Genomic DNA, 24,189 nt, shown 5'->3' on the forward strand with positions numbered 1-24,189 from the left:
AGTCAAACCTGCTTTCAAAGTATTTTGTAAGTTTTCACAGGATAACTCCATTAGAAACCAGAAGCAAAAAGAATATGGATCGGGAAGCAGATGTAGTTGGTATTTGAGAAGAAAAAGCGGTAAGAGAAAGTTGTACCCACAGAGCAGACGGGACCAGTCTGGAGAAAGAATAAAAAATAATTTTTTTTCAGATGATTGTTTGCCTTCTGCTTGAACACATTTGTTCATCTGCTCCCTAGGAATCAAACCCAGCATCCAGGAGGAAAATTTGAGGTTTATGATCTGTAGTTAGGTTTGGGAATCTGTGCAATTGTTGAGGTTACACATTTTCCACCTGCAGCTTCCCATGTTGTTCCATCAACATTTAGGACATTTTGGGGGTACCAAAAACCCAAATCAAGATGGAAGAAAAGAGGGAAGAACAGCTTCACAAATCTTGGAACACCTCCCCAACCCCAAACAGCAGTCTTATGCACTCTGTACACACAGCCAAAGTGGGGAGCCCAGTTACAAATATTCTTAAGGAACCGGACCCCCAAATTTGACAAGATTAGCTCCCCTTTGTGAGATGGAAGGAAGAAAAAAAAAACAGACCTACGCAGAAGGGTTTTCTACACCTTTGCGCTTGTTCAAAGATTTGCCCGAGGTGGCTTGGTCAGCTTCTGGCTTTTGAGGATCTTCCCAAAGAGTTTGGCTGCTTCCATGGCACACCCCCAGTGAATGGTGAGCCCAAAACCTCCGTGGCCGTAATTGTGAATCACCTGAAAGAGAAAAAAACGGGACCTTCGAAGCACAGAAGCAGATGATCTACAAGATCTCCTGGGATCCTTTTCATTCAGAAAAACGGCTACCTCTGTTTGGAGCGTCCCCTGACGAAGGGTCTGGCGTTCCAGCCGGACTTTAGGGCGCGTTGGGCGTAAGCCACTCCATTCCTCGACTACCTTGGCTTCCTGGAAGAAGTACATCCGGTGGCTTATGCTCAGGCCCCGATGCTTCCGCGGGCTATGGGGCTGCCACGGGGGCTTCCTTCTGGGCCAAGGGAAATGGGGAGAATGCCAAGCGTTCCTCGCAAGAGCCTTGGCCCGTCTTGGCTGAGCGGATCTACCTGGAGGCTGGGCATCAACTTGCAGCATCCTTGCCAGATTTTTCTACGGTCCTCTGGGCTGTTCTCTGTACTCCAGTTCCCCAGCTGAAATATCCCCCCCAAGGTCACCGTGCGGCTCCTGCGAAGAACAGAGGGGGGAGGGAGGAGCAGTCAGTCCCGAACGACTTGAAATCAGGGCTTCCTCCCACCTTCAGGATGGAGCCCCTTCCTCAGCCTGTGGTCCTCCAGGTGGGTTGGGTTACAGCTCTCATCCTGCTGAACCAGCACGGTCAGAGTGCTGCCCCCTAGAAGTCACCAAGTCAGAGGAAGCTGGGGGCCAAACGGTGTTCCCTTCTCAGGGAAGGTTATGGGGGGGGGATCTCCCTTCGATCTTAAGAATACTGGATCACTGGATTCCAGTAGGAAGAAGGCTTGATCCCAGGAGATGCAGCTGGAACATCTCTTGACTATGGTCAACTTCCAGCTTAATTGGATCCACCTTGACGCTTCCGCCACTCCGCACCGCCTATTCCTCACCCGGGGATGATGTAGGGTTCCTTGTAGATCCCAGAGTCAACGTCATGGGTGATGATGAAGTGTTTCACCCAGGGGGCCTCAACCTAGAGGTCCAGAATAAGCACAAAGGTCAGGAAGAAGCCGGGTTGAGCCCCGGTGCAGCCTGCCAATGCACGGCCCAAAGAAGCAATCGCTCTGCTCTCTCCTGGTTCGTGGTGACAAGCAACGGGTCCCAAAGAAGACTATATTTATTTATTTAAACAACTGCCCACCTCTGTCCGGCAAACAACACCGGCCTCTCCCCCCCCGCTTGTCTCTAGCGTTGAGGGCCTTCTGTGAAGGTTCAGAGCAGCCTTCCTCCACGGCCGATGTCCAAGTGTGCTGTCCCACTAGACTAGGTCACAGCTTGCCTCCACCAGCCCTGTTGACCACCCCCCCTCCCCCCAGGCCTCACCTTGATGATCTGTCCTCGGCCTGGACACAGCTCAGGGTCAGTCTGTAGCTCTCCAGCACGAACCCCAGTACAGTTGACCACAACGTCCACCCCTTCAGCGGTCAGCTAACAGAAGAGAGTAAGTGGATTAATTCCCCATCTTGCCTTGCAGAGATAGAAGACACCCCCCGCCCCGCCTGTCCAGAGTGGCGCTTCTCAGACTGAAGTCCATACCTCTCCGAGTTGCCCAGGTTGAGAAACTCTGGCCTAGAGTGACCACCCCCACTTGGTGCCCTCCAGGTGTTCTAACTCCCACCATTCTCAGCCAGCTCTACATACATCCCAGCTCACCTCTTGGAAGGACTTGATTTTCCGGTGGAAGAACTGGACCTTCCGCGAGGTCAACCTTTTAAGAGCAATGGAGGGTTGTCAGCAGAAGAGTTTGACAGACATGCCTGCGGGGTTTGGGGGGAGAGGCTAAGCGGGACAGCAGGGCTTGGCGGCAACTGTCCTCCTACCTTTTCTCCACCCACAACTAGTTTTTCCAAGATATTAACACCCCTGACTGTGGAAGGTTGAGGCTAGCCAGTCATTATTAGCCGGATGACAAGGGTTCCAATTTATCTTTCAAGGCCACCAAATGGATTAAAGGTTTAATCCAAGGCCCCAAACCAGCTTTCCCAGCCACCTGCTCTGCCCCATGAGAATAAAATCCGAACGACCTAAAACTCAAGACTTTCCAAATGGGGGCAGCAAGAAAAAGAAGAGCCATACATACTGGTTTGTGAGCCAGGTGAGATAACTTTTGCCCTCCAAGATCAGGGCCGTGTTGAACCAGCCGTAGCTGAAATTAGGGGGAAAGAAGAACAATATATATATATATATAAATACAAATTCTGAGAGTTGAAGTCCACCCATCTTCGAGCGGCCAAGGTTTAGAAACGCATCTCTACAACAGTTCCTGAGTCCAAGGCCAAAGAGGCCGCTGAATACCTGTAGCCGGGGAAGAGATCAAGCTCCTTCTGGGTCAGTTTCCTGAACCCCAAGACAATATGTTTCCATGATGGATCCTGCAGAGAAAGACACCGAGGTAAGACAAGGGAGAACTAGAACCTTGCTGAAATGCAAAATAAATGAGTGTTGAACCAGAAGTCTCGGCAATGTGGCCCCACCATCGAGAACTCTCTGCCTGCAACGCTCCTGAATTTATTTTCCCGCCGGTTGGAAACCTCTTGGATTACAAAGAGGGATGGAAGCGGGCTGAGAAATCCTCAAAAGCAAAACTCCTGGTGAGTCTCGCAGCACCGTCTTCATACTTTGCTCCAGCCTTCCAAAGAGGAACCAGCTTGAATTGCGGAAAGAGCTCAGGCGTCTTTAAGCCAACCACTTACGGGAACCGGCCGTGTGAAGAGGTTGTATCCAGAGATCATAAACAGCCCCATCTCCTTGGCTTCTGGGGAATCAACATGTCGGAGCAGATAATCAAAAGTCTCCTTGTTCCAGATCCTGCAGTATTAAGTAAGAGAGGATCGGGCATCTTCCTTCCAATTTGAACTCGAAGGAATTGCAAGAGAAAAACTGTGGGCAGGTAGAAAGGTTGCAGAAAGCCACAGCTCAGACGTATTTGGGGCAACGGTTTTAGAGGAGGAATGTTGGCACAGATCTTCCTCCACCAGCAGATTAATTATAAATTTAAATATAAATATAAATTACCTAGTTTATCAGTTTGCATTTACATTTAACCCACTGAACACTTTACTTTTCACCGAGGCATCCCTGAAAAACCAAAGGGGTTTGACCCTCTGCCCCTTGCAGATGGGTGGACTTCAACTCCCAGAGTTCCTTAGCCAGCCTGGTGGAAGGTGGGTGGGCTCCAGCCCTCTGGTCCCCTGAGAGGCGCAGGAGGCGCCCAAGCGGCCCTCGCCAGGGGAGCTGAGCGTTTGCTCTTACGTTTCCTGCGTGTTTCCTTTGTCGTCCAGGTAGGGCTGCCAAAGGCCGGCAGCCCCACTGCTGGTCGTGCCGGGGCAGAATTCATCCGCGTAAATCTCCAGCTGCAGCGGCTGGTCAAGGGAGCTATATCGGTCATGGATGCAAAGGGCTGCGGACAGACCCATCACCCCGGCTCCGATCACGGCAACCCGCATGGGAGAGTCTGGAAGGGGCCAAAAGGGAGACCATCTTGCACCCCCTCAAAATAACCCACCCCAAAGAAAAAGCAACGGAGTTTTCTCTCCTGGGGGTGGGTCCTGGGTGTTTCTTTGCCCCTCGGACTTCTCCAGACCTCCCCCCACAACTGCTGCAAATCACATTCCCTCCAGGGAGGTCCTGGTGTCCCAGGCCAGGCGGGACAATTTTGGGTTGGGGCCATTCCTCCTGGACACAGCAGGTTGCCCCCTCCTGCTCTAAGCTTTCAGGGGGAGGAAGACCCCCCCCTGGAGTTTTTCACCCCCCCCTTAACACCTCCTCTTTCCGTAACGATTGGCAATAAATGCAAAAGACTGAAAACCTTTTAAAAGCTGCCAAGCCTCTCTTGGGGGAAAAAGCTAGATTTTGACCAATCTCAGCCAAAGAGTTTCGCCTCTTCTCCCAGTCCGGCAGGCCAGCCCCTCCCTCTGCTAAACCTCCACCGTCTATTTTCTGCAACGCCACAACCCCCCCTGCGCCAGGAAGATACTGCCCCCTCCGAACCCCTTTGTCCTAATTTCGTTCTCACAACCCCAAAGAAGCCAAGCGAGAGACAGGACTTCTCACCGGGACAATCCAAAGGCCCAGGAAAGTCTTCTGCTGTTTGCCCAACACGGTGCAGCTCCTGGCAGGAAGGAAGCTGCGAACGGGCTGATGCGTTGGGCAAAGGTCCCTCCGGCAGGTTAATGAGTCCATCAGGTGGAGCTCAGGTTTCTCCTATGCCAAGAAACCTTTTTGGGGGGCAGGGAGAAGCAAGGCGTCACTCAGAGCGCCAGACTCGGCTTTCCTGATCAGGAGTGACCTCTGGCGTCCAGCCCAGGGAGGATCTGCTTCCTTTTGGACGTTCTCTGCACGAAAGAAGCGTCTTCAACACACACCCAAGGAGCCAACTTCTTACCTGGCACCATCCAGGTTGGTCTGAGGGGACCGTCTCTGGACTCTTTGAGCTGAGCTGGGCCGACGTTTTTGGAACTCAGCTAACTTCCTTCTGTCCTGTCCAGAGCACCTGGGTTTACAACCGCAAGACAAAACGAAGAATTCTTCTAGAAAGATCTGCTGGGACACCCCAAAACCAAGACAGAATGGATCGGGCTTCCTTATCGAGCGAACGTTTCTTCCCCCAGCCCCCCGTCCATACAATCTGGTCAATTTCCTTCTACAAATCTTGAATCAATGTCCCATGTCTAGTGAATAATCCCCAATAATTATCCCCGCTGCTTATTCCCCCCCCCCCCCAACTTCTCATCTGCACCTCATTCGCATCTGGGAAAATTCCCACAAGATTCTCCCCGTGTCTCTTGTGGCTCCAGAGAAGAGAGGCTTCAATTGCAATCCGGAGCCAGAGGTCTCACTGCCGTACTGTGGATTATGGGCACTATTATCAGTTATTTCCTTACCCCGCTGTGGGGCCGCCTTCTGGAGGTGGGGGGCTGCCTGTGAGACCTGGAATCCTCTTTCCCCTCTCTTTCGCAAGAGCCTCTGCACAGGGAGGGGGGATCAATCCCCACAGGGGAGAATCGCAGGGACTCTTTTCCCTGCAGCCAAGGATTTAGGCAGCTGCCAGCACCCTGGAAAGGGGGGACCAGTCGCCTGGCCTCCGACCCATCACCCCAAGCATCCGGGGGGCGTTTCTCCTAAAACCAACCGGGAAATAAGCCCTTTAGGGCCTTCCTTCCTTTCCATCTCTTCCTTCCTCCTTCCCTCCTTCCCCTTCTCTTCTTCATCTCCTTACCTCCTCTAATCCTTCCTTCCTTCCTTCCTCCTTTCCTTCTCTAATCCTTCCTTTCTCCTTTCCCTTCTTTCCTTCTTCCTCCTTTCTGTCCTTCCTTCCTTCCTTCTTTCCCTCCTTTCCCTTCTCCTTTCCTTCCTTCCTCCTTCCCCTTTCTTCTTCATCTCCTTTCCTCCTCTAATCTTTCCTTCCTTCCTTCCTTCCTTCCTTCCTTCCTTCCTTCCTTCCTTCCTCCTTTCCTTCTCTAATCCTTCCTCCTTTCCCTCCTTTCCTTCTTCCTCCTTTCCTTCCTTCCTTCCTTCCTTCCTTTCCCTTCTCTAATCCTTCCTTCCTTCCTTCCTTCCTTCGGGAGCGATGCGCGGCCAGCGCCGGGGCCCTCGGCGGCAGGACCGGCCGGGGCTGCCCGCTGCTCCTCCTCCTCCTGGGCGGCGGGTGCGGGCGAGCCCTTTCCGGCGGCCCCCGGGCGCGAGGCGGCTTCCTCCGCCGCCCGGCAGGCTCCTCCCCGGCCGGCCTGGCTGCCGCCCGCGCTCGCCGCCGCCGCCGCCGCTCCGGCCATGGCGCTGGTCACCCTGCAGCGCTCGCCCACGCCCAGCGCCGCCTCCTCCTCGGCCAGCGCCAGCGAGGTGAGAGCCCGCGGACGCCCCCGCCGGCTCGCCCGGGACCCCCGCCCGCCTTCCTCCCCCGCCGGGCAGCCGCCCCTTTAAGGGGCTCCGGGTCCCACGGGAAAGCCCCGCGGGGAGGAGGCCTTGGGGGGCAGCCTTGGAGCTGGGGGGCAAGATCTGCCCGGGGACGTCCGCCCAAACGAGAGACCCAGCGGGGTTTGGCCTGCCTTGAAATGAGGGGGCTCTAGAGGGGGTCTACTGGCCCCCTGCCATCTCCGGCTATGAATGGGGGCTGGGCAAGGGGGGGCTCTGTTCCCCACGGCTCCCGTTCATCCTCTTGGGAAAGTTGGGATTAAAATCCGGTGGGGCTGGGAAGGGGTGAGGGGTGGGCCAGCTTTGCTGGGGGGCATCTCCCACCTTTATTTCCAACCCCTCTGGTGCCTTTGCTCCCAGATCTTCTTCCTCACAGCCCAAACCTGGCAACCTTCACCTCCCTGGGACTTTCTCTGCCAAGTTCTTTTATCCCCAAAGGAGGAGGATCCAGGGAGCCCCAAGAGGCGAGGGGGGCACGGTTGGCATCACCCTCCGCACCGCCTAAGAGCCAAGGAGCGGAAGGGAGAGATAAACCTGGGAGACAGACAGGAGCCCCCCCAAAGATTCTTCATGCATGGGGAAATGACCACCACAGGAGCGGAGAGCGAGATAGGCCGGCCCTTCCCAGCATTGCCAATGTGGCTGGGGATGATGGGAGATGAGGGCCCCTTTAGCCGGAGGGCACCTGGCTGAGCAAGGGAGCAAGGTTGGTAGCAGACACCATTACATCCCGCCGGAGGGCCTTAAGAGGCCCCATCTGCCTACCCTACTTTCCAGGGGCCTTCAGATGCCCCAGGAGGAGCCCTTGTGTTCCTCCAAGCCCTCAGAAGGTAGGTGGGCCACCATAAGTACGTCTTTCCTTGCAGCTCTTGGGAAGGGTGACTGAGGTTTAATTCTTGCTTCCCCCCAGCAGCTGGACGTTGGCAGCGATGAGGAACGCAAACTCAACCTGAGGTAGGCACAGACCATTCTTGCTACGACGTGGCGGAGTTTTTTCACTCCTGGGGAACTGGGAGAGTGCCACACGCAGGGGTTAGCCAGCTATCGCCACGTCTTCCTTGTAAACCTCGGGGGGCCGGGGGTGCTGCTTCAAACACACCCACCGGGGTCTCCAATAACTGGGTGAGCTCACGTTTAGACGTGCGGCAGTCCATGGGGGTGCTGGATTAGCACTCCCCGCGTGCTCAGATTCTGTGCTAAGGCCACGTGCCCAGGGCCTGGGGGGCAGGAAACTCCGTGGAAAAGAATGGCGTTTTCAGAAGGACGATCAAGTTCCTTTTTTTAAAAAAATCTTCCCGCATTTGGGAGATACAGTTTGAACCTTGTTGGCTATTCTGTACTATTTTTACCATCTCGGGGGTTTGTCTGTGATGGTGGGGCTATCATAGCCTGTATGGAATTGCAATGGTTTTATTCATACTTTAAAAACTGCCCCGAAGTGGAACAGCACGAAAAGGACTTCAGGTGAATTCCCGGGGGGGGGGAGGGGGGGAAGCAGGGGATTTCAGGGCTCCGACGTTCCTCACAATCAGGCAGGCTGTCCAGGAGGCTAAACTATGATCTTGTAGGTGGGGTGCAGCCTTGGGGAGGGGGCGCCAACGTTGCCCCATCGCAGTGAGTCCTGTCTCCTCACCAGCGCTCTCCTGCTGACCACCATTCAAAGATCAGCTGACCAAACAGGGCATCTCTGCCAGGGGGCAACAGACTGGCACTGGCTGCCGGCTGGGGGTGCCAGCCAGGTGGCATCTGCGCTTCCATGGAGCTGGTAGAAGCCGCTGGTCCCTCTTCAGAGCTTCCGTCCATCGGGAACAGAGGTGTCCTGCCTGGCACTGAGGCTGCAATGCCAGCCAGCCGTTGCTCTTAAGCCAAAGGCTGAAGGGCAGATGGGGGTGTTATTGCCCCTTTTGGTCCGTGGAGGGCGCTCTCATTCCACCTCTGCCGGCCAGTTTGGGTTTTGGGTGACACCATTTCGTCCAGGTTTTTGCAGGGACTGAAGTGACCTGCCCTGGAACGGCCAGGCTGACCCAACAGGAAGCGCTTTGCAAACCGGCCGCTTTGCAAGCCCACCGCTCACATTGCCGGCCCCAAAGCAAACCTCCCTCCCAGGATATGACGTGGGAGAATAAGCCGGCCGTTGTCCATAAACGCTGGTTCCTTAGTCCCATCCAGAGCGGCAAGGCTTATCCTAAACAGGGAGTAAAACAGTGCAAGAAGCAGGATTAAAATAACGTCCAAAGGACGCCAGAAGGAGAAGGTTCCACTGCAGAGAAAGCCTCGCTGGGGGTTCCTGTCCCCCCCAATTGCCCAGCCCAAACCTTGTTTGGGGTCCTGACCCCGAGCACGAGAGCTTTCCTGCCCACATGTTGTCCCCGGTTTCTGAGCGCTTCCCACTAGCCCCACATCTGTGTGGCCAGCTGGTTCCCAGGCCAAGCTCCCCCCGGGCCACCGAGGTGCCTCCTTGCTGTGGTGAAGCCACAACCCTGCAACCTGGCCAGGATGTGAGTCAGCTTCCTGTTTTTGAGCCAGTGGGAAGAGTCCGCAGCTTCCCCCTCCAGCAGGGTCCCTCGCTAACTTCACCGGCCGGACGATGACCGCTTGGAGCCCCTGGAGTTGCCGTGCAGGACCTCCAGCCCCTGTCCCCAGTGACCCCTTGAGGGAAGGCCCAGCAGCCCTCCTCCCCCTCCAAGCCCTTGGGAGCTCGGCCTGCACTTGCGCCCCCTGGAGTGGAACCTGGTTCCCCCAAAGATCTCGGGGGTTCGTCTCCTGGTGGATCTCCTCCCTCTCTCATGGGGCGAATTCTGCAGGCTGCATCGTGTTTTTGGCCGGTTTAATCTGGATCGCAGCAGGGCGGTGGGTGAGCTGCGAAAGGCCCAGGCGGATGGAGGAGAGAGGGTGGGTGAGCCCCTCCCCAGACCTCCTTGCCTGGGTCTTGGCATGGGGGGATTTCCTGGTCTGTGGGACCAGCCAGCCAGCCGGCACAGGTAGAGGCAGAAACACCTGCCCTCAAGGTAACTATGGGGGCTTAAGAAGTGAGTCCTGCCCTCTGAGGCTGAACTGGGCTGCAAATGGACTACTTTAGCACCCCTTGTCCAGGCTCCCAGTCCCAGGCCACTTGGCTCTCTCAGGATCCAGATTGACCCTTGGAATCAGGCGCTGAGGCCCGCCGGACCCTCGGCTGCAAAGGCAGAAGGGTTGAGCTCTGCTCCCTCGTGTTCTTATTTCACGGCAGGGTCTCTGCTGGGTGGGGGGAGGGTTGGCTCTCCCCTCCCGCTCGCCTTCGCTATCGGCAAGGCTTTTCTCCCGAGGGTGCTTGGGGGTCCCTGCTTGCATCGCAATGGCCCTCCTGGAAAAGGACTCCTCTGTGTTTCCTTTCCCAAGCCCGTTGCATGATGGGAAACGGGGGACCGAGCCCACCTCCTCCCCTTCCCCTGGACTGGTCCCAACACAGCCGCCTCCCTCTGCCCAGTCCCCTTGGACAGGCCTGGCCCCGCAAGGCTTAGAATGGGGATAAACCCCGAAAGATTTCTTCACCCCCCCAGCCTTACCCCAAAAGAGGCTCTGCATCAGCGCTGCCGCGAGTGACCTGAGGCCTCTGGAAACGCGGCTTGGAATTCCTGGCAGCGAAGCCGGCCCACGCCTGCCTCAGCCGCTGCACAATGGCCCCCTTCACAAAGAGCTTTTGTTGGTGCAGCTCTGCAGACACACGGGGAGCAGCGAGGCTCCCCAGCCCCCAAGCTCACCCCTCCTCCGGCCCTTCTGGCCATGCGGCCAAGAGGCAGGGTGGGGGTTGGGTTTCCCCTGGGACCAACGAAGGGGACTCCAGAAGGGGACCAGGAGACGGCCCAGCCGCTCGGCTCCTCCAGGGCCCTCCGGGTTGCTTCAAGCCTCTTTGGAGGGCCGGCCAAAGGTTGGACCTTCCCAGAGCAGAACATTCCGAGCAGGCGGTTGTGCTCCTGGAAAAGCCCACGGGGCCCCTTGAGGGGCCCGCAAGGTTTCTTCCTGGGGGTCCCTCGAACCGGTGGCTTTCTTCTCTTCCCACACATCCTGGCCACGCATCAACTCTTCGTTACGGATTGACTCATGTCTGGCCGTCCTTGCGCCAGGCCCTTGGCAGGGGGAGCCCCGGAAGGGGAAGGTCCAAGGGAAGGGTTAGGGACAGGGGGCTGTAGGTGAAGCGGAGGTGTCCGTTCTTTAAATGTTGGGATCTGGAGTCATAGAATCGCCACGTTGAAAACTCTGTTTTTTCTTTGGGGAGAGAGAAGTTTGGACGGCCTCAAAGCTGGACAGGGTCTCGGCACTGAAAGTTGGAGCCCCTAAGAAGAGCAGGGTCTGGAAACCTGGAGGTGGGATGTCCAGAACGTGGCCTCCCCCCACTCCCTATCCACCTTAGAACAACCCCCCACTTTTTCTGAAAGAAGCAGACACTCAACCACAAACCGGCCTTAAGCCTCTGAGATATCCCAGTTGGGCCTTTGGCTGGCTCTACGGGGTTGAGAGCCGGCTCTGCGGTTCCATTCCCATGCCTTCATTTCCCTCTAAGGCTCCCGTTCGATACGGCTTTCCTTGCTTCCTCGGCTGGGAAGGAGGCCCTGGGAGCTTCTCCCCAAAGGGCTGAGGGACCGGAGAAGCGCTTGGCTCATCTCCACCTTAGTCTGAAATGGACGGAGAGAAATGGAACTAGTACGTTGCTCTCTTCTGCTCTAAGCTCATTGGCTACTCCCTAGACGTGTGAGTGTATTTCAGAGAGTACCGAAGCACTTTAGGGACCCCGTTTTCCATTCTCTTCCCTCCCTCCCGAGTGTTTCCATAGATATAAATCTATGGGAGGAGCAAAACCTGCTTTGCGGGGTCTCGATTTCTCCTCCCACACCAGCATTTACTGTCCCCCAGTAAACATTTGGTTGGACAGTCGTGAGTCCTGAATAATTCATGACCCAGATTTCACCCCTCTGCCCTTCTGATGCCCTGGGATAACGATGGCCACCATCCTCGCCAGGCATGGAGCTCAGGAGACCCAGGAAGGCCTTTATTTTCCATGGAAAAGTCTCGCAGGGTAGTTGGTTTCCAAGCTGTCTCGCCTCCATCCGTCTGCTTCTCAAGTGCTGCCCAGTGAAATTGGACCCCGATCAGATTCCCCAGAGACGGCCTTACTCTCCCAGGACCTCGTGCGAGTCCTGTTGTGGGCGGTGAGGAATGCCAGCCCTTCGTCCATCAGGCTGTGACCCCTTTCCCTCTCCCAAGGACAGCCAAGAGGATCCGTCCTGCTAATGGAGCAGCTTCACGGAGCTGGCCAGCGAGCAAAGGCTGTGGGAGGGGAGGAGGGATCTCGCCAGCATTGCTTGGTCCCCCTTTCCTTTTGAAAGACCTCTTTCATCGGGGTGGATGAGGGCAGGTCCTTGCGCTTGTTTGGGGCCAAGAAGATATCAGGGGGGGGGGCACAGCTCCATAAAAGTCCTCCATTCCCAAGAGACGTGGAGAGTCCCTCCTCCGCGCCGAAGGATTGCTTGGCTTTTTCGTTCCCACCAAGGCATGTTGAGAAGCTCAGCACGATGACTTGAAGACTTGGTTATGAGCCTTTCTGACTTTGCTACCTTCTGCCTGTCCTTTGGGGCCACGCGATGTTTCGGCTGCTTAAAGAAACCCAAGCCGTACGTATGCCCCCCATCCTTCCTGCTCTGCTGGAGGCCGAGACCTTCAGAGGGTCTCAAGGCTTCATTCGTGGTGGGTGTGTTGCGTTCTTCCATGAAGGCATCTCAAGACAGGTTTGCTCCAAGCTTCAACTGAGCTGGAGGGAGTTCAGCTGCAGAAATGGTTGGGTTAGGCTGCTGTCTACAAACCGACAGATATACAAAGCTGGTTTTAGTGGTTGGTTTTCTCTTGATCGGACTTAAGGCCAAATGTGGGGCTGGACTCATGTTTTGGAGATCGCTGAGGTCACCACTGAAGGACAGGGAGCGTACGTCCCTTTTCTTACATTTCTTGTTGCTAACAGATCTTTGACGAATCCTTTGTCCGATTGCTTGAATACTTGGCCACCGAAGGAAGCTGTCGCCGTGGGCTTTTCTTCGGTTGAGTTGATGGCTCTGGGATGATCTCACTTGAGCCTGATTGTGCCGTGTGGTCAGGATTATGGGCAGTTAGTCATTTCTCTCCCTTTGATCATAAACAGGAATTGTGCGCCGTTGTTGTTCTCCGAATGGCAGGAAATGTCGGGAAAGGTGTCCTGTCAGACTTTGCAAACCCTTTGCGTGTTTTCTCGGACTTTCCATCAGTGTTGCTCATTGTACTTTGACCCCAATGTCCATTCTGACTTTTTTTTCCAGCCTGGGGCTGTGAATCAGGTCCCACTTGACATTTGATGTTCAGGACTCTTAATCAGATAAAAGGCTTGGTCAACTAGCAGCCAGCCTTTGGCTGGATTTTATTGTCCGGTGAAATGCAGACTTGATGGGATCTCGCACAGATTCAGCTGGTCACGTCAGGTGGGAGTAGCAGCTTCTTGGGTGGGTGGGTGGGTGAGTGGGTGAGACCTTTCTGCAGCCCACGCTGCACGTGTTTAATCAGGTGAGCGTGGAATATCCTCCTTTGCTAGTACTGTACTGTCAGATTTGGAATGTTTCATAGGCAAATTGTGCATTTTGCCTTAGTTCTTTCTCTGTAAAATAGACTTATTGCTAGGTTGGCCTCCAAAGACGGTAGACTGACCATATTTGAATGGAAGTGAAAATCCAGACCCTCATGCTGGCTGGGGAATTCTGGGAGTTAAAGTTCTCCAGTCTTAAAGTTGCTAGGCTTGGACGCCCCTGCTTTAAAGAATTGGAGAAATCCTCTCCAGATCGTTCTTTGTTGCTCTCAGTCTTCATGAGGTGGACCGGTTTCCTGTCCTGGACTAAAACAGTGTTTCTATAACCTTTAAAAGGTGGAATGGCTCCACTGCATGCAGTTTTTTGGGGGACAGCTTAGAAAACATAGCAGAGAAGCCCATTCTCATGGAGTTGGTTGGGGAGAAATTTCTACTGCAGGGGTCTTCAACCTTGGCCACTTTAAGACTTGTGGACTTCAACTTCCAGAACTGGCTGAGGAATTCTGGGAGTTGAAGTCCACAAGTCTTAAAGTGGCCAAGGTTGGAGACCCCTGTTTTAGCGAATGCTCCAGATGTTGGAGCCAACATCTTCCCACCTCCAAGCCCAATCTAGAAGGCTCTTTATAAATCCCCACGTGAAAATGGAGCTGAATGTGCTGAAAGGGAAAAAGTTTTCTAAAAACCATATTAGCAAGTATTCCTTGTGGAATCGGAAAGGGTCATGAGGCCACTCTGCTTGAAGGCTGTTATCTTTTTTCCTCCAAAACTCTTGTCGGCACGCCTCCTGAAGCAGACCAACATCTAACCCCGATGGAAAATTACACAGCCTGCTTCTGACGGGAACCCGGCCACTTTTCTAAAACCATTTGCCAGCAGTGAAGCCTCCTTGTCCACCCCCGCGACAAGCACTTAAGCCATTCACTTAAAGCTTGGCTGGGTGCCGCTGGCTTTTGGCTCGGGAACAAGGCCTCCAGTGTATGGAAGCAATCAGGCACCCTCCTTTGGTCCCACTAATTGTCTCCTAACTTTACCAGGACCTCTGAAAGGATGAGCCACTGGCTCCTGGACCAAGAGAGGGGGGAGCATGACCAGGGAGAAGGAAAGATTACTCTGTTTGGAGATCACGTTACCATTTATTGGTTTTGTAGCCTTTAAACTGGGAAAAAAAACAAAAAACAGAAAGTAAATCTGTCCTTGGTTTGCGGTGCCTGTGATAGGCACAAGCTGGAGCAAGGATTGCATCTCGTTCAGTCTGACAGACGGGCTGCTCCCTTTCCCAGCTGGATCCAGGCGGGTGGTGGGATTACCTGGTTCCACTTGCCCACCCTAGATGTAGCTGCTTGTGGAGAAAGCTAAGCAGGGACTTGCCCGGTTAATACACGGAGGGGAGACTGTCAGCAAAGAAGAGACTAGACTAGGAATTTAAAAAAACAACAACACCCTTTCAGAGAAAGGCAGCCACGCATTGTGTCCAAGAAAAGTCTCGTCTTTGGAGGCAATGAGATTGAGGCCACTTTTCCTTCCCAGAAAGCTTGACGTTGCTCCCCGGGAGTCCGTCTGTCTGCACGGACAGGCTTCCCTGCCTCTCCCTGCCTGACCGGCGGCTCTGCCTGTTTGTGTTGCAGTTTAAGCGAGAGCTTTTTTATGGTCAAAGGAGCTGCGTTGTTCCTGCAGCAAGGAAACAGTCCGCAAGGGCCACCCCGGAGTCTCCTGCAGCCTCACAAACATGCAGGTAACGTCCTCCTGGCCTCTCCAGGTAACGCAAGTAGAACTGCTTTGGAAAAGCCAGGAGAAAGGGGGTGGTACGTGAGGGCGGGAGCCCTGGGCACCAAAGGGCATCGATGGGTTTCCCCTCGGTGGTGCCAAGGGGAAGGAGGAGATCGGAGGATGGGCTGCCGTACCACAGGGAGCTAAGCTTCTGCGCTCAGCTTGGCCGTTCTTGCCGGAAGAAGCTTGTTTTGCTCAGGGCCTCTGGAGGGTGGAGACAAGGCCTCTCGGAGGGCAGCCAGGCGGTCCATTGTGGTTGGTGAGATGGAGGTGGGACTGTTTGGGAATTGCCAAGTCCAGAGACATCTTGGGGATACGGGGTGTGTGTGTGTGTGTGAGACAGTTCCAAATCGGGTCTGGATGTGGGCCCAAGCAAGCGAGCGAGGGCCAGCACTAGCCTTCGGTCAACTAGCACCCTCTGCAGGAAGGACATCCAGGTGGGAAGAAAAGGCAGCGAAGTCCATACCTTCTGTTGCCCGTTCTGGAGAAGGGTTTGGCAGCCTTCCTGCCTGGGGTCCAAGGACCTCTGCTGCTGTCCTAAATCTCTGGTTGGCCTTCAGGAGGTTCTTGGGAAGCGGAATGATGGCTTGTTAAGGAGGCTTCAGAGAGATTCAGAGAGAAAGCAAGAGAGCTTGATGACTCTTAATCTTCTCCTGGGAGTCATGGGAGATCATCAGCCTCAGACAACTTTCAGGTGGGTGGACTTCAACTCCCAGAATTCCTCACCCAGCTGCCGTTGAAGTCCATCCACCTCCGAGCTGCCAGGGTTGAGAAACACAAGGGACTGGGCCATGCCAGTGACCAGGGGTGGATGGAGGGGGGAGAGCTTGGTTAGTTGATGCACCAAAGCAGATCTAGGAGATGCACCTGATGATTTTGCTGCCTGTGCATCCACAGGTGATTTGCCGCAGCACCTTCAGGTGATGATCAACCTCCTTCGCTGTGAGGACAGAATCAAGCTGGTAAGAGGACTTGCCAAATCCTTGCCATGGTGTAATCTGTGGCCACCCTCCCCATTCAGCAGTGGTCTTGTCCCAGCAGATCAAACCTTTCCGAAAGGAGGAGTTGCTTGGGAACCTAGAGTAGACCTATGAAGAGAGAAACCTATTCCTGTCAATCAAAGTGGCATTGGAAGCAGGGTATCCCCAATCATCATTTTTCCTAGCTTTAGCCATCAATGCTTGGTTGTGAGGGCCCTTGGTCTCTCAAGTGTGGACTCACTGACGTTGCTGCTGGAAGATCTCAAGAACATCGCTTAGATAGCAGGATCTGGCCTTCCTCTACCTTTTCTGAGATCTTCTGCCCAGAGCTGAAGAAGGGAGTCTGGTGCCTTCCAGGGGCATCGGATTAGAACCGCCATAATTCCCAGCTACCCTTCCCTGCCTAGTGCCGCCTGGAAGACTGTGTGAGATGCGGCCCAACGTCTGTTTAGAGGGCACCAGGTGGTTTGGAGAAAATTGAATGAACCCTCTTCTTTTTGTCTTGCCAGAAACATACCTAGCTAAACTAACACGTAGCTAAAGAGAGATTTGTCCAAAGGGATGAATGCTGAGAACTGCCTTGCTGGTTTTTAGGCCGTACGCTTAGAAAGTGCCTGGAGCAATCGCGTGAGGTACATGGTGGTCGTCTACAGCACCGGGCGCCAAGATACCGAGGAGAACATTCTCCTGGGCGTGGACTTTTCCAGCAAGGAGAGGTGAGGGGTGAGGGCCTGGGCGTCCTTGGAAGAGCAGGGATGGCTTCCTCCACTCCCCGTTCTGCCCAATCAGCAGCCCTGGACCTCCCCGTCCCTCTTTCCCGGCAGCCAGAGTTGTACCATCGGGATGGTGTTACGTCTGTGGAGCGATACGAAGATCCACCTGGATGGAGACGGGTGAGAACCAGGGGGATCCGGAGAGCTGGCAGGAGATGGCAAAGCTGGTGGGTGGGTGGGGGGAGGTGAGACTGTTGTGAACAGTTCCTGGAGGGGGGCAGGATTTTATTGCCTGCCCGGATCCCCCTCCATTTCTGGTTCGATCTAAGATTGTTGCCTACTGGGAAAGAGCTGCGGTCTGTTTCCCTGTGTGCGCTGCATCGATTTCTGTCTGTCTTTGTCAGCGGGTTCAGCGTCAGCACGGTGGGCAAGACGCACATCTTCAAACCGGTCTCGGTGCAAGCCATGTGGTGAGCGGCTCCCTTTTTCCTCCTCCTGCCTCCTCCCCAAAGACTGAAGCCGCTTTTCAGTGGCCGTGGCAGGGACCCAGGCGGTCCGTGGCTGGCCGGCCTCAGCAGCTCTCCTGGCCTCCTTGCAGTGGTCAGGAGGGCTCCGCTGCGCCTTCCATTTCAGCCACCCTCCTCCTTGGGGCCTGCTTGGCTGGGCCTCCTGCTGCTCAGGGTGCCGGGGCCAAGCGATGTCTCTTTGGGTCTCCCCACTCGTAGGTCTGCCTTGCAGATCCTCCACAAGGCTTGCGAGATGGCTCGGAGGCACAACTACTTCCCGGGGGGGATGGCGCTTGTCTGGGCCACCTACTACGAGAGCTGCATCGCCTCCGAGCAGAGTTGCCTCAACGAGTGGAACGCCATGCAGGACCTGGAGTCCCCACGCCCCGACTCGCCTGCCCTCTACATGGACAAGTGGGTCCCTCCCGTTCTTGCGTTGGGCCCTTGTGGAGGGTTGTCCCCTCTGGCCTTTTGGAAAGGGGTGCCCTTCCTCGCCTCGCTCCAAGGTGGAAGGAGGAGGAGGAGGGAGGAAAGGGCACCCTGTGGGGTTGGAGGAGCATCTCTCTGGGGCTTCTAGGGGGCTCCCGCAGCATCCTGAGCACCACCCACCTGCCTCGTCAAACAAGGGCCGAGATGTTCAGGCAGGCATGGACAGTTGGGGGCTGGCCTTATTGGTCGAGTCACTGTCTCTAAGACCCACACCCACTCTTTATGCATGGGCACACAGGCACACCAGAGGCTGCGTTGTGTTGGAGAGAACCAGGTGCTTGCGCAGGCTTGGTTGTGGGTCTCTAACCCTCCGTGCTCAGTCCTTCAGAAGCTCCTTTCCTTGATCCTCCCTCATGTGGTTAAACAGCTGTTGGGGTGCTTCTCTGTGGAACCCCAACTGTTTCTGGTCAGCAAGAAGGCGACACAAAGGCTCAGCATTTCTCCCGGCTTGCTGTTCTCCTGGGGAATTCTGGGAATACTTTGTGGGAAGGCAGCCGTCTGGAATTGCAACCCACCACAACTCCGGCCTTCCTTCCTCCCTCCCTCCCAGGCCAACTGAGCGCGAGAGGGCTGAACGACTGATCAAGGCCCAACTCCGGAGCATCATGATGAGCAAAGATCTGGAGAACGTGACTTCCAAAGAAGTAAACCCAGGAGGCCGAGGACTGGGACCTGGGGGGCCTCCTTCGCCACCGCCAACCTCCCTCAGAATTGCTCCGTGCCCTAAGCTCCTCCCTCCTTCTCTCGGCAGATCCGGAACCAGCTGGAGAAGCAGATGAGCTGCAATTTGAAAGAATTCAAGGAATTCATCGACAACGAGATGCTGCTCATCCTGGGCCAGATGGACAAGCCCTCCCTCATCTTCGACCACCTCTACCTGGTAAGCATCCACGCGTGGGAGGTCTCTCTTGGGAGCCCCCCTGCCCGCCCCACCCCCAAGCACCACCGCTTGACTCTGCTGTGATTCTTCCAGGGGTCCGAATGGAATGCCTCGAACCTGGAGGAGCTTCGGGGCTCAGGGTGAGTTCACCCCAACTTCCTTGACTTCGGGGCTCTCTAGGCAAGCGGCCTGCCAGGGCCACGTGGAATCCTGAGTGGCCAAGGTGGAAAAAGGCCCCACGGCCAAGGGAGCCCCTGGGACTGTCGCACAGAGTTGGATTCATAGACACCTGAACCTCCTCAGATGAAGAGCATTGGGCCAGGAATTGCGGAGGGTGAAGAGGTGGGCCTTGGCGGAGGGAGGGAGGGAAGAATGGGAGAGGGTTATTATTTCCTTTATTGGATTTCTATCGCTTGCCCATCGCAGCAAACGGGCCACAATCCAGTCACCTACATTAAACTTAAAATCTTAAAAACAATTTAAAACGAAAAGAACTATAAAGACCATTAAAATATTAAAACGACTGTGCAGATGTCTCGGAGAGACACCCTCGCGTGAGTAGAGACAAGGGAAGAGAGGAAGCACAATCAGGTCTGTGAGGTGGTGAGGTTTCTCTAGCCAGCCTAAACCAACCACGTCTCGATCACTTTAGATCTCATTTTTAACTTTCAGGGTGGCCGAGAGTCCATTTCTTGCCCTGTCTGCTTTTTAAGACGGGCAGAAATGTACGGGTTCAGATGCAGGCTGCACTAGGAGGTTGGGCTGAGCGGTATTGATTTCTTAATGGCTCTTTCCTTCTCACGGAGACGCCGCCGTTCCTTCCCTTCCCCTGCTGCTCCGTCTGCTTCCGTCCCTTCAGCGTGGACTACATTTTGAACGTCACCAGGGAGATCGACAACTTCTTCCCAGGGCTGTTTGCATACCACAACATCCGCGTCTACGACGAAGAAACGACCGACCTCCTCGCCCACTGGAACGAGGCTTACCGTTTTATCAACAAAGCCAAGTGAGTTCCCAGAAGCCGATTCGCGGCCTCCGTTTCTGTGGGTCCAAAGCTGGGACCTCTGGGCGAGATACCCCAGGAAAGTCCTCCCCTGAATGGCTTACTTCCAAGACTGGAGGGACCCTGCAGCTGAAGATGGACATTTAAGGCCAGGGGGTGTCCATCCTTGGCACCTTTAAGGCTTGTGGACTTCAGCTCCCAGAATTCCCTGGCCAGAGCTGGCTGAGGAGTGCTGGAAGTTGAAGCCCACAAGTCCGGCCCCTTTCAGCTGTCCCTGCCCCACCTCGAGGGCTTCCTTGCCCAGGCAGAGGTGAGACCTGAAATAGGGCACGGGGGCTTGAGGGCCCCATCCCTGCTCCTGACCCCTTCCCGCCCCTCTCCTCCCCCAGGAAGAACCACTCCAAGTGCCTGGTCCATTGCAAGATGGGTGTGAGCCGCTCCGCGTCCACCGTCATCGCCTACGCCATGAAGGAGTTTGGGTGGTCATTGGAGAAAGCCTACAATTACGTCAAGCAGAAGCGCAGCATCGCTCGGCCCAATGCCGGGTTCATGAGGCAGCTGCTGGAATATCAGGGAATACTGGATGCCAGGTAAGGGGGAGGGGGGGCAGAGGGCGGGGGAAGATCCACGCTGCCCCTTAGCCCCCAGCCGTGGAAGTTGGGTTCCTGAGCTCAGAAATGAACTCTGAGAGGAGGACCCCTTTTTCCTCTCTGCTTCTTATCCGACCGTTGCCTTGCCTGAAGTCCTTCCTCCTGTCTCCCAAGGCCGTTCCCACAGGCCGTTCGATCCCCTTTCCTCCCCGTGTTTTTGCCCCTGACCCTTGCAGCCGCTTGACCTGGCCACCTGAATTCCCCCCCCCCCTCAAAAGGCAGCTTGACTTTCTTGTTGTCTTTTCCCTTTGAAAACCGAAGAAGCTTCTTGGATGAGAAGCGAAACGTTTTCCAAAAAATGTCCAGTTGCCTTTGGGACAACCGGACAATCAAGACTCTCCCTGGGCACGAAGCCCCTGAGCCCCCCTGGCCACCCCTCCCCTCTGTTTCTCCCCATCTAGCAAACAGCGCCACAACAAGCTCTGGAAACAGCAGGCGGGAGGCGGCTTCTCCCCCAGTTTGGAAAGCTCCGCCGGGCCCACCGAATTCCTGCTCGGCAGCCTGGAGGACATGGACCTGGGGCCTCCCAGCCCGCCTCTCTGCACCGACCACCGGACGCCCCTGGAGTTGGTGGGCCTCCACTACTGCTTGCGGCGCCTCTCCGACTCCTTGCCAGGCCCCCCGGAGCTGTGCCTGCAGGTGGAGGACCTGGAGGCCGACTCCATCCTGGAGGAGGAGGAGGAGGAGGTGCTGCTGGGCCAGCTGCAGGCAGCGGAGCCGGGCGTCCAGGGGGAGGCCGAGCTGTCCAGCACCGCAGGCCCCGAGAGCCATCAGAAGGCCTCGGCTGCCCAGCTGGGGGAGGAGAAGCCCCTCGAGCGATGGAAGCGCCGGTTGATGGACGGGGAGGGCCGGCCCATCGGCGAGAACCTGAATAACAACAACAGTAAGAGGAGCTGCCCGGATGACTTTGAAGTAAGGGCCGGACTGAGCTTGGCCGGGTCTGTTTTGTGGGGGGTGGGCTTCCTGGGACCCCCAGGGTCTGATCCCCTCTTGACCCCCAAGGCTTCCTTTGGGCTCTTCTTGTCTGGAGGGCCCAACCTGCCTGGCTGAGGAATCCCCCCCCCTCCTGGGGGAGGGCTGGGTGGAGAATGTCCCCCTTTCACCCTCCTCTCTTTTCTCCTCTCCAGCACGAAGCGCTCTTTGGGATCCTGAACCGAGTCAAGCCCCCCTACAAATCCTGCACTGACTGCCTGTATCCCTTGGGGGGGTCCCCTCCTGAAGCCTTCAGGGACCCCCCAGGGGCCCTGCCAGCAGAGACCCCTGGCCCACGGGCCGCCGTCTGCACCCAGCCCTCCTTCCCGGCCTCTCTGGAGCAGGCCTTCTGCCAGGGGCCTCGGAAGGAACCCCAGGAGCTCCCGATGGTGGTGGGAAGCGAGGCCCAGGACGTCAGTCCCGACCGGCCGGCTCCAGGCTGGCCCTGTGGCCCTTCTGAGAAGCCCAGGGAGGCCCCGAAAGCCCCGGGTGGCGCCTCGCCTGGCTCCAGAGCTTCTCTCTGTGAGGGAAGCCCCGTCTCCAAGCACGATTCTTTTCCAAGAAAAGAGGCTCGGCAGACGAAGGACCTGAAATACTTGCTCTTCAGCAAAGACCTGGAGAAGCCGACCACAAACAGTTACCTGATGCAGCACCAGGAGTCTCTTCTGCAGCTCCAGAAGGCCGGTTTGGTGCGCAAGCACACCCAGGAACTGGAGCGCCTCAAGGCCCCGCCCTCCGACCTGGCCGGGCAGGGCAAGGAGTGTTCCGGAGGCCCCGCCGATGTGGCGACCATCTTGGAAGAGGAGCCCCAGGAGATGGCGGCGGTTGAGAGTCGACTGCCGCTCGCCTCCCAGGGCCCCCCGGAGAAGCTCCCGAAGGCCCTGCTGGCTGCCGGAGCCTCCCAGAAGACCTCCACGCCCGTCCCCTCCAGGGGGGACCACACGAGCACCTTCACCAAGGACTTCCTGAAGACCGTCTGCTACACCCCGCCCTCTTCCAGGAGCTCCAACCTCACGCGGAGCTCCAGCAGCGACAGCATCCACAGCGTCCACGGGAAGCCCGGGCTGGTGAAACAGCGGACGCAGGAGATTGAAACCCGGCTGCGGCTGGCCGGCTTGACCGTCTCCTCTCCGCTGAAGCGCTCCAACTCCCTGGCCAAGCTGGGCAGCCTCGACTTGGCCTCCGAGGACCTGATGGGCGAGCTGGACCTGTCGCCCTTGGCCCACGCGAGGGAGGCCACGCCAAGCGAGCCTCCCGCCCTTGGCAACCTCCCCTCCTGGAAGGGCATGGCAGACGGGCTCCAGCCCTTGGGGCAACTGAAGCACACCCCCCCGGGTGGGGAAAAGCTGACCCCTTTGCGGTGTCCTTGTTTTAATGGATGCTTTTAGTTTTGCCTGTGCTAAACCCAATTTTACCTTGTTCAGAACAGACGAGAGTTGCCTTCCGCTTCTCAGGTGGCCCTTCCAGCCAAGAGGCCACCGACCGAGGAGCCCCTGAGAAGGGGGCCAGCCCAAGGAGGAGGCGCAGGGCCCTGGTGCGTCTCTCACGGCCTCTTCTCGACTTCGATCGGGCAGCGCCAGCCTTCCTTACATGCCAAAAAAAAGGTCAAAAGGACCCAGAGGTTGGCTTTGAAGGTCAAGCCAAGTGTTACTCTTCCTCCTTTAAGGGCCCCTCGTGCAAAAGGACCCAAAGGGGACGCAAATGCTACCTCCGATCTTCAGATCTACGTAGATAGGCAGACACCTCTGTGTGTGTGTGTGCGTGTGTGTGTGTAGTTTTAAGATTTTCCAAACCTTTCCCCTGAAACTCATTTATTCCTAAGGAAAAAATAGCGCTTAGGTCAATGGGATTATCGTCCTGGCCTCGTGGCTCACTCAACACACCTGAAATGGCAGAGTAGTTCGAGCATTTTTGCTGGCCATACTGGCCAAGGTCCCCATCTAAACTGACCAGTGGCTGACAAGGCTGTTGTTTTCCCTCCAAACGTGATCGTTTTGTTTGGGGGTGTTGGGTGGGACCCCCTGATTCTCCCTCCCTTCTGCTGTACCTGCTCCATATACCTGTTCCATGTTTACTGTTTCTCCCGATCCTGTTGAACACTGTAAATTTCATTGTAGTGTTACGTAGTGTGGTAGGACCGGTAATGTATGTTTCCTGGGGCATTAAACACTTTTGTGGATGAATCAGAATATGGCATGTTTTATTACCTTTAACCAAAATAGCGTAATTCGAACCTCAGATGAAGTTCTGTTTTCCTGAATGCCCATTGTTAGTAGAAACTGTAGTGCTAGTCAGAACAAACTGTCCAGAAATGGCACCCTTTAAGGTCAGAGACATTTAACAGTAATGATACGATAAATAATTTTGTTATCCTTGAGTTCTGAGACAAAAAAAACCCCCAGAAAATGAAAAGTGGATTCCACGGGGCTGCAGAAAGAGATGGATTTTAGAGAACATGGCTGGAGTCTCTTGATGCTGATTTGACAGGTGGGACCAAATGCTAAAACCAGTTACAGCCAAAGGTCACTTTGAACCGATTTAAAAGGAAGGACAAAATAATTGCGATTGAATGTTAGTGCAGTATTGATTCTACTCTGAGGGGGAATGAGGTGAACATAAACTGCATTGAAAGGGGATTGACCAGGACTTGGATTACCTACATCAGCAACACAACCATCCATAAATGCCACCTCCTAGGTGACTTTTGTAGAACTTGTTGGCTGTATATTGGGCATATCATGGGTTTACCTTGAATTGTGAGTAGCCAAAAAAAGCAATTAGCACTCTTCGTATCTCAGAATCACAGGAGGTTTTTTTTTAATCCAATAGATTTAATTTTAGAGATGGATCAGCTTTTTTCCCCATTTTTGGGGTGGAGGGAGACGCTCTCCAGAAATCTCACCAAATTTTGCCTTTAAAGGCCTCCAGTCGGTGTTTGTTTTCTCTTTTCCGATGAGTTTTTCAGATTGCTTGGAATTGTTCTCCTGCGGGAGGGAAAGAAATGG

General features: G+C 55.4%; 2 protein-coding genes across 9 annotated transcripts; one reads left to right on the forward strand and one right to left on the reverse strand.

Moving 5' to 3' along the window:
- Positions 1 to 2: 2 nt before the first annotated feature.
- On the reverse strand, positions 3 to 5,215 carry DAO (D-amino acid oxidase). 4 transcript variants are annotated; one of them, XM_087942533.1, is made up of 13 exons: positions 5,116 to 5,215; positions 4,785 to 4,934; positions 3,984 to 4,185; positions 3,425 to 3,539; positions 3,027 to 3,103; positions 2,812 to 2,877; positions 2,385 to 2,439; positions 2,055 to 2,159; positions 1,622 to 1,704; positions 1,106 to 1,223; positions 852 to 950; positions 599 to 761; positions 3 to 158 (listed from the first exon to the last, which is right to left on the reverse strand). In XM_087942533.1, exons 3-12 carry the CDS (start codon positions 4,175 to 4,177, stop codon positions 630 to 632), a joined length of 1,044 nt encoding a protein of 347 aa, XP_087798659.1. In that variant the 5' UTR covers positions 4,178 to 4,185; positions 4,785 to 4,934; positions 5,116 to 5,215; the 3' UTR covers positions 3 to 158; positions 599 to 629. The 4 variants fall into 4 exon arrangements, with proteins under 4 accessions (XP_087798659.1, XP_026541272.2, XP_087798657.1 ...); XM_026685487.2 differs by having other exon boundaries at positions 4,785 to 4,948; XM_087942531.1 differs by lacking the exon at positions 4,785 to 4,934.
- Positions 5,216 to 6,406: 1,191 nt separating this feature from the next.
- On the forward strand, positions 6,407 to 23,367 carry SSH1 (slingshot protein phosphatase 1). 5 transcript variants are annotated; one of them, XM_087942519.1, is made up of 15 exons: positions 6,407 to 6,569; positions 7,552 to 7,595; positions 14,850 to 14,956; positions 15,889 to 15,953; positions 16,566 to 16,687; positions 16,796 to 16,864; positions 17,089 to 17,154; positions 17,410 to 17,604; positions 18,230 to 18,323; positions 18,431 to 18,559; positions 18,653 to 18,699; positions 19,419 to 19,565; positions 19,952 to 20,152; positions 20,614 to 21,124; positions 21,340 to 23,367. In XM_087942519.1, the coding sequence occupies exons 1-15, from the start codon at positions 6,501 to 6,503 to the stop codon at positions 22,570 to 22,572; spliced, it is 3,099 nt and encodes a 1,032-aa protein (XP_087798645.1). In that variant the 5' UTR covers positions 6,407 to 6,500; the 3' UTR covers positions 22,573 to 23,367. The 5 variants fall into 5 exon arrangements, with proteins under 5 accessions (XP_087798645.1, XP_026541271.2, XP_087798642.1 ...); XM_026685486.2 differs by having other exon boundaries at positions 6,415 to 6,569; positions 7,555 to 7,595; XM_087942516.1 differs by lacking the exons at positions 6,407 to 6,569; positions 7,552 to 7,595 and adding an exon at positions 12,114 to 12,289.
- Positions 23,368 to 24,189: the final 822 nt, after the last annotated feature.

Source organism: Notechis scutatus, chromosome 13 (assembly GCF_049901735.1).
Source record: "Notechis scutatus isolate UNSWTSFEM ecotype Mainland chromosome 13, rNotScu1.2, whole genome shotgun sequence".
NCBI classification, from domain to species: domain Eukaryota; kingdom Metazoa; phylum Chordata; class Lepidosauria; order Squamata; family Elapidae; genus Notechis; species Notechis scutatus.

What these genes read in the sequence shown, in the direction of transcription:
- SSH1 (XM_087942519.1), top strand. Translation starts at nt 6,501, where the DNA reads ATGGCGCTGGTCACCCTGCAGCGCTCGCCCACGCCCAGCGCCGCCTCC. An exon ending in GTGAGGACAGAATCAAGCTG is followed by an intron (nt 15,954 to 16,565) that starts GTAAGAGGACTT and finishes GCTGGTTTTTAG; the next exon opens with GCCGTACGCTTAGAAAGTGC. An exon ending in ATCCACCTGGATGGAGACGG is followed by an intron (nt 16,865 to 17,088) that starts GTGAGAACCAGG and finishes TGTCTTTGTCAG; the next exon opens with CGGGTTCAGCGTCAGCACGG.
- DAO (XM_087942531.1), bottom strand. An exon ending in AAAGGAAACACGCAGGAAAC is followed by an intron (nt 3,540 to 3,983) that starts GTAAGAGCAAAC and finishes TTAATACTGCAG; the next exon opens with GATCTGGAACAAGGAGACTT. An exon ending in CTCACCTGGCTCACAAACCA is followed by an intron (nt 2,440 to 2,811) that starts GTATGTATGGCT and finishes TGCTCTTAAAAG; the next exon opens with GTTGACCTCGCGGAAGGTCC.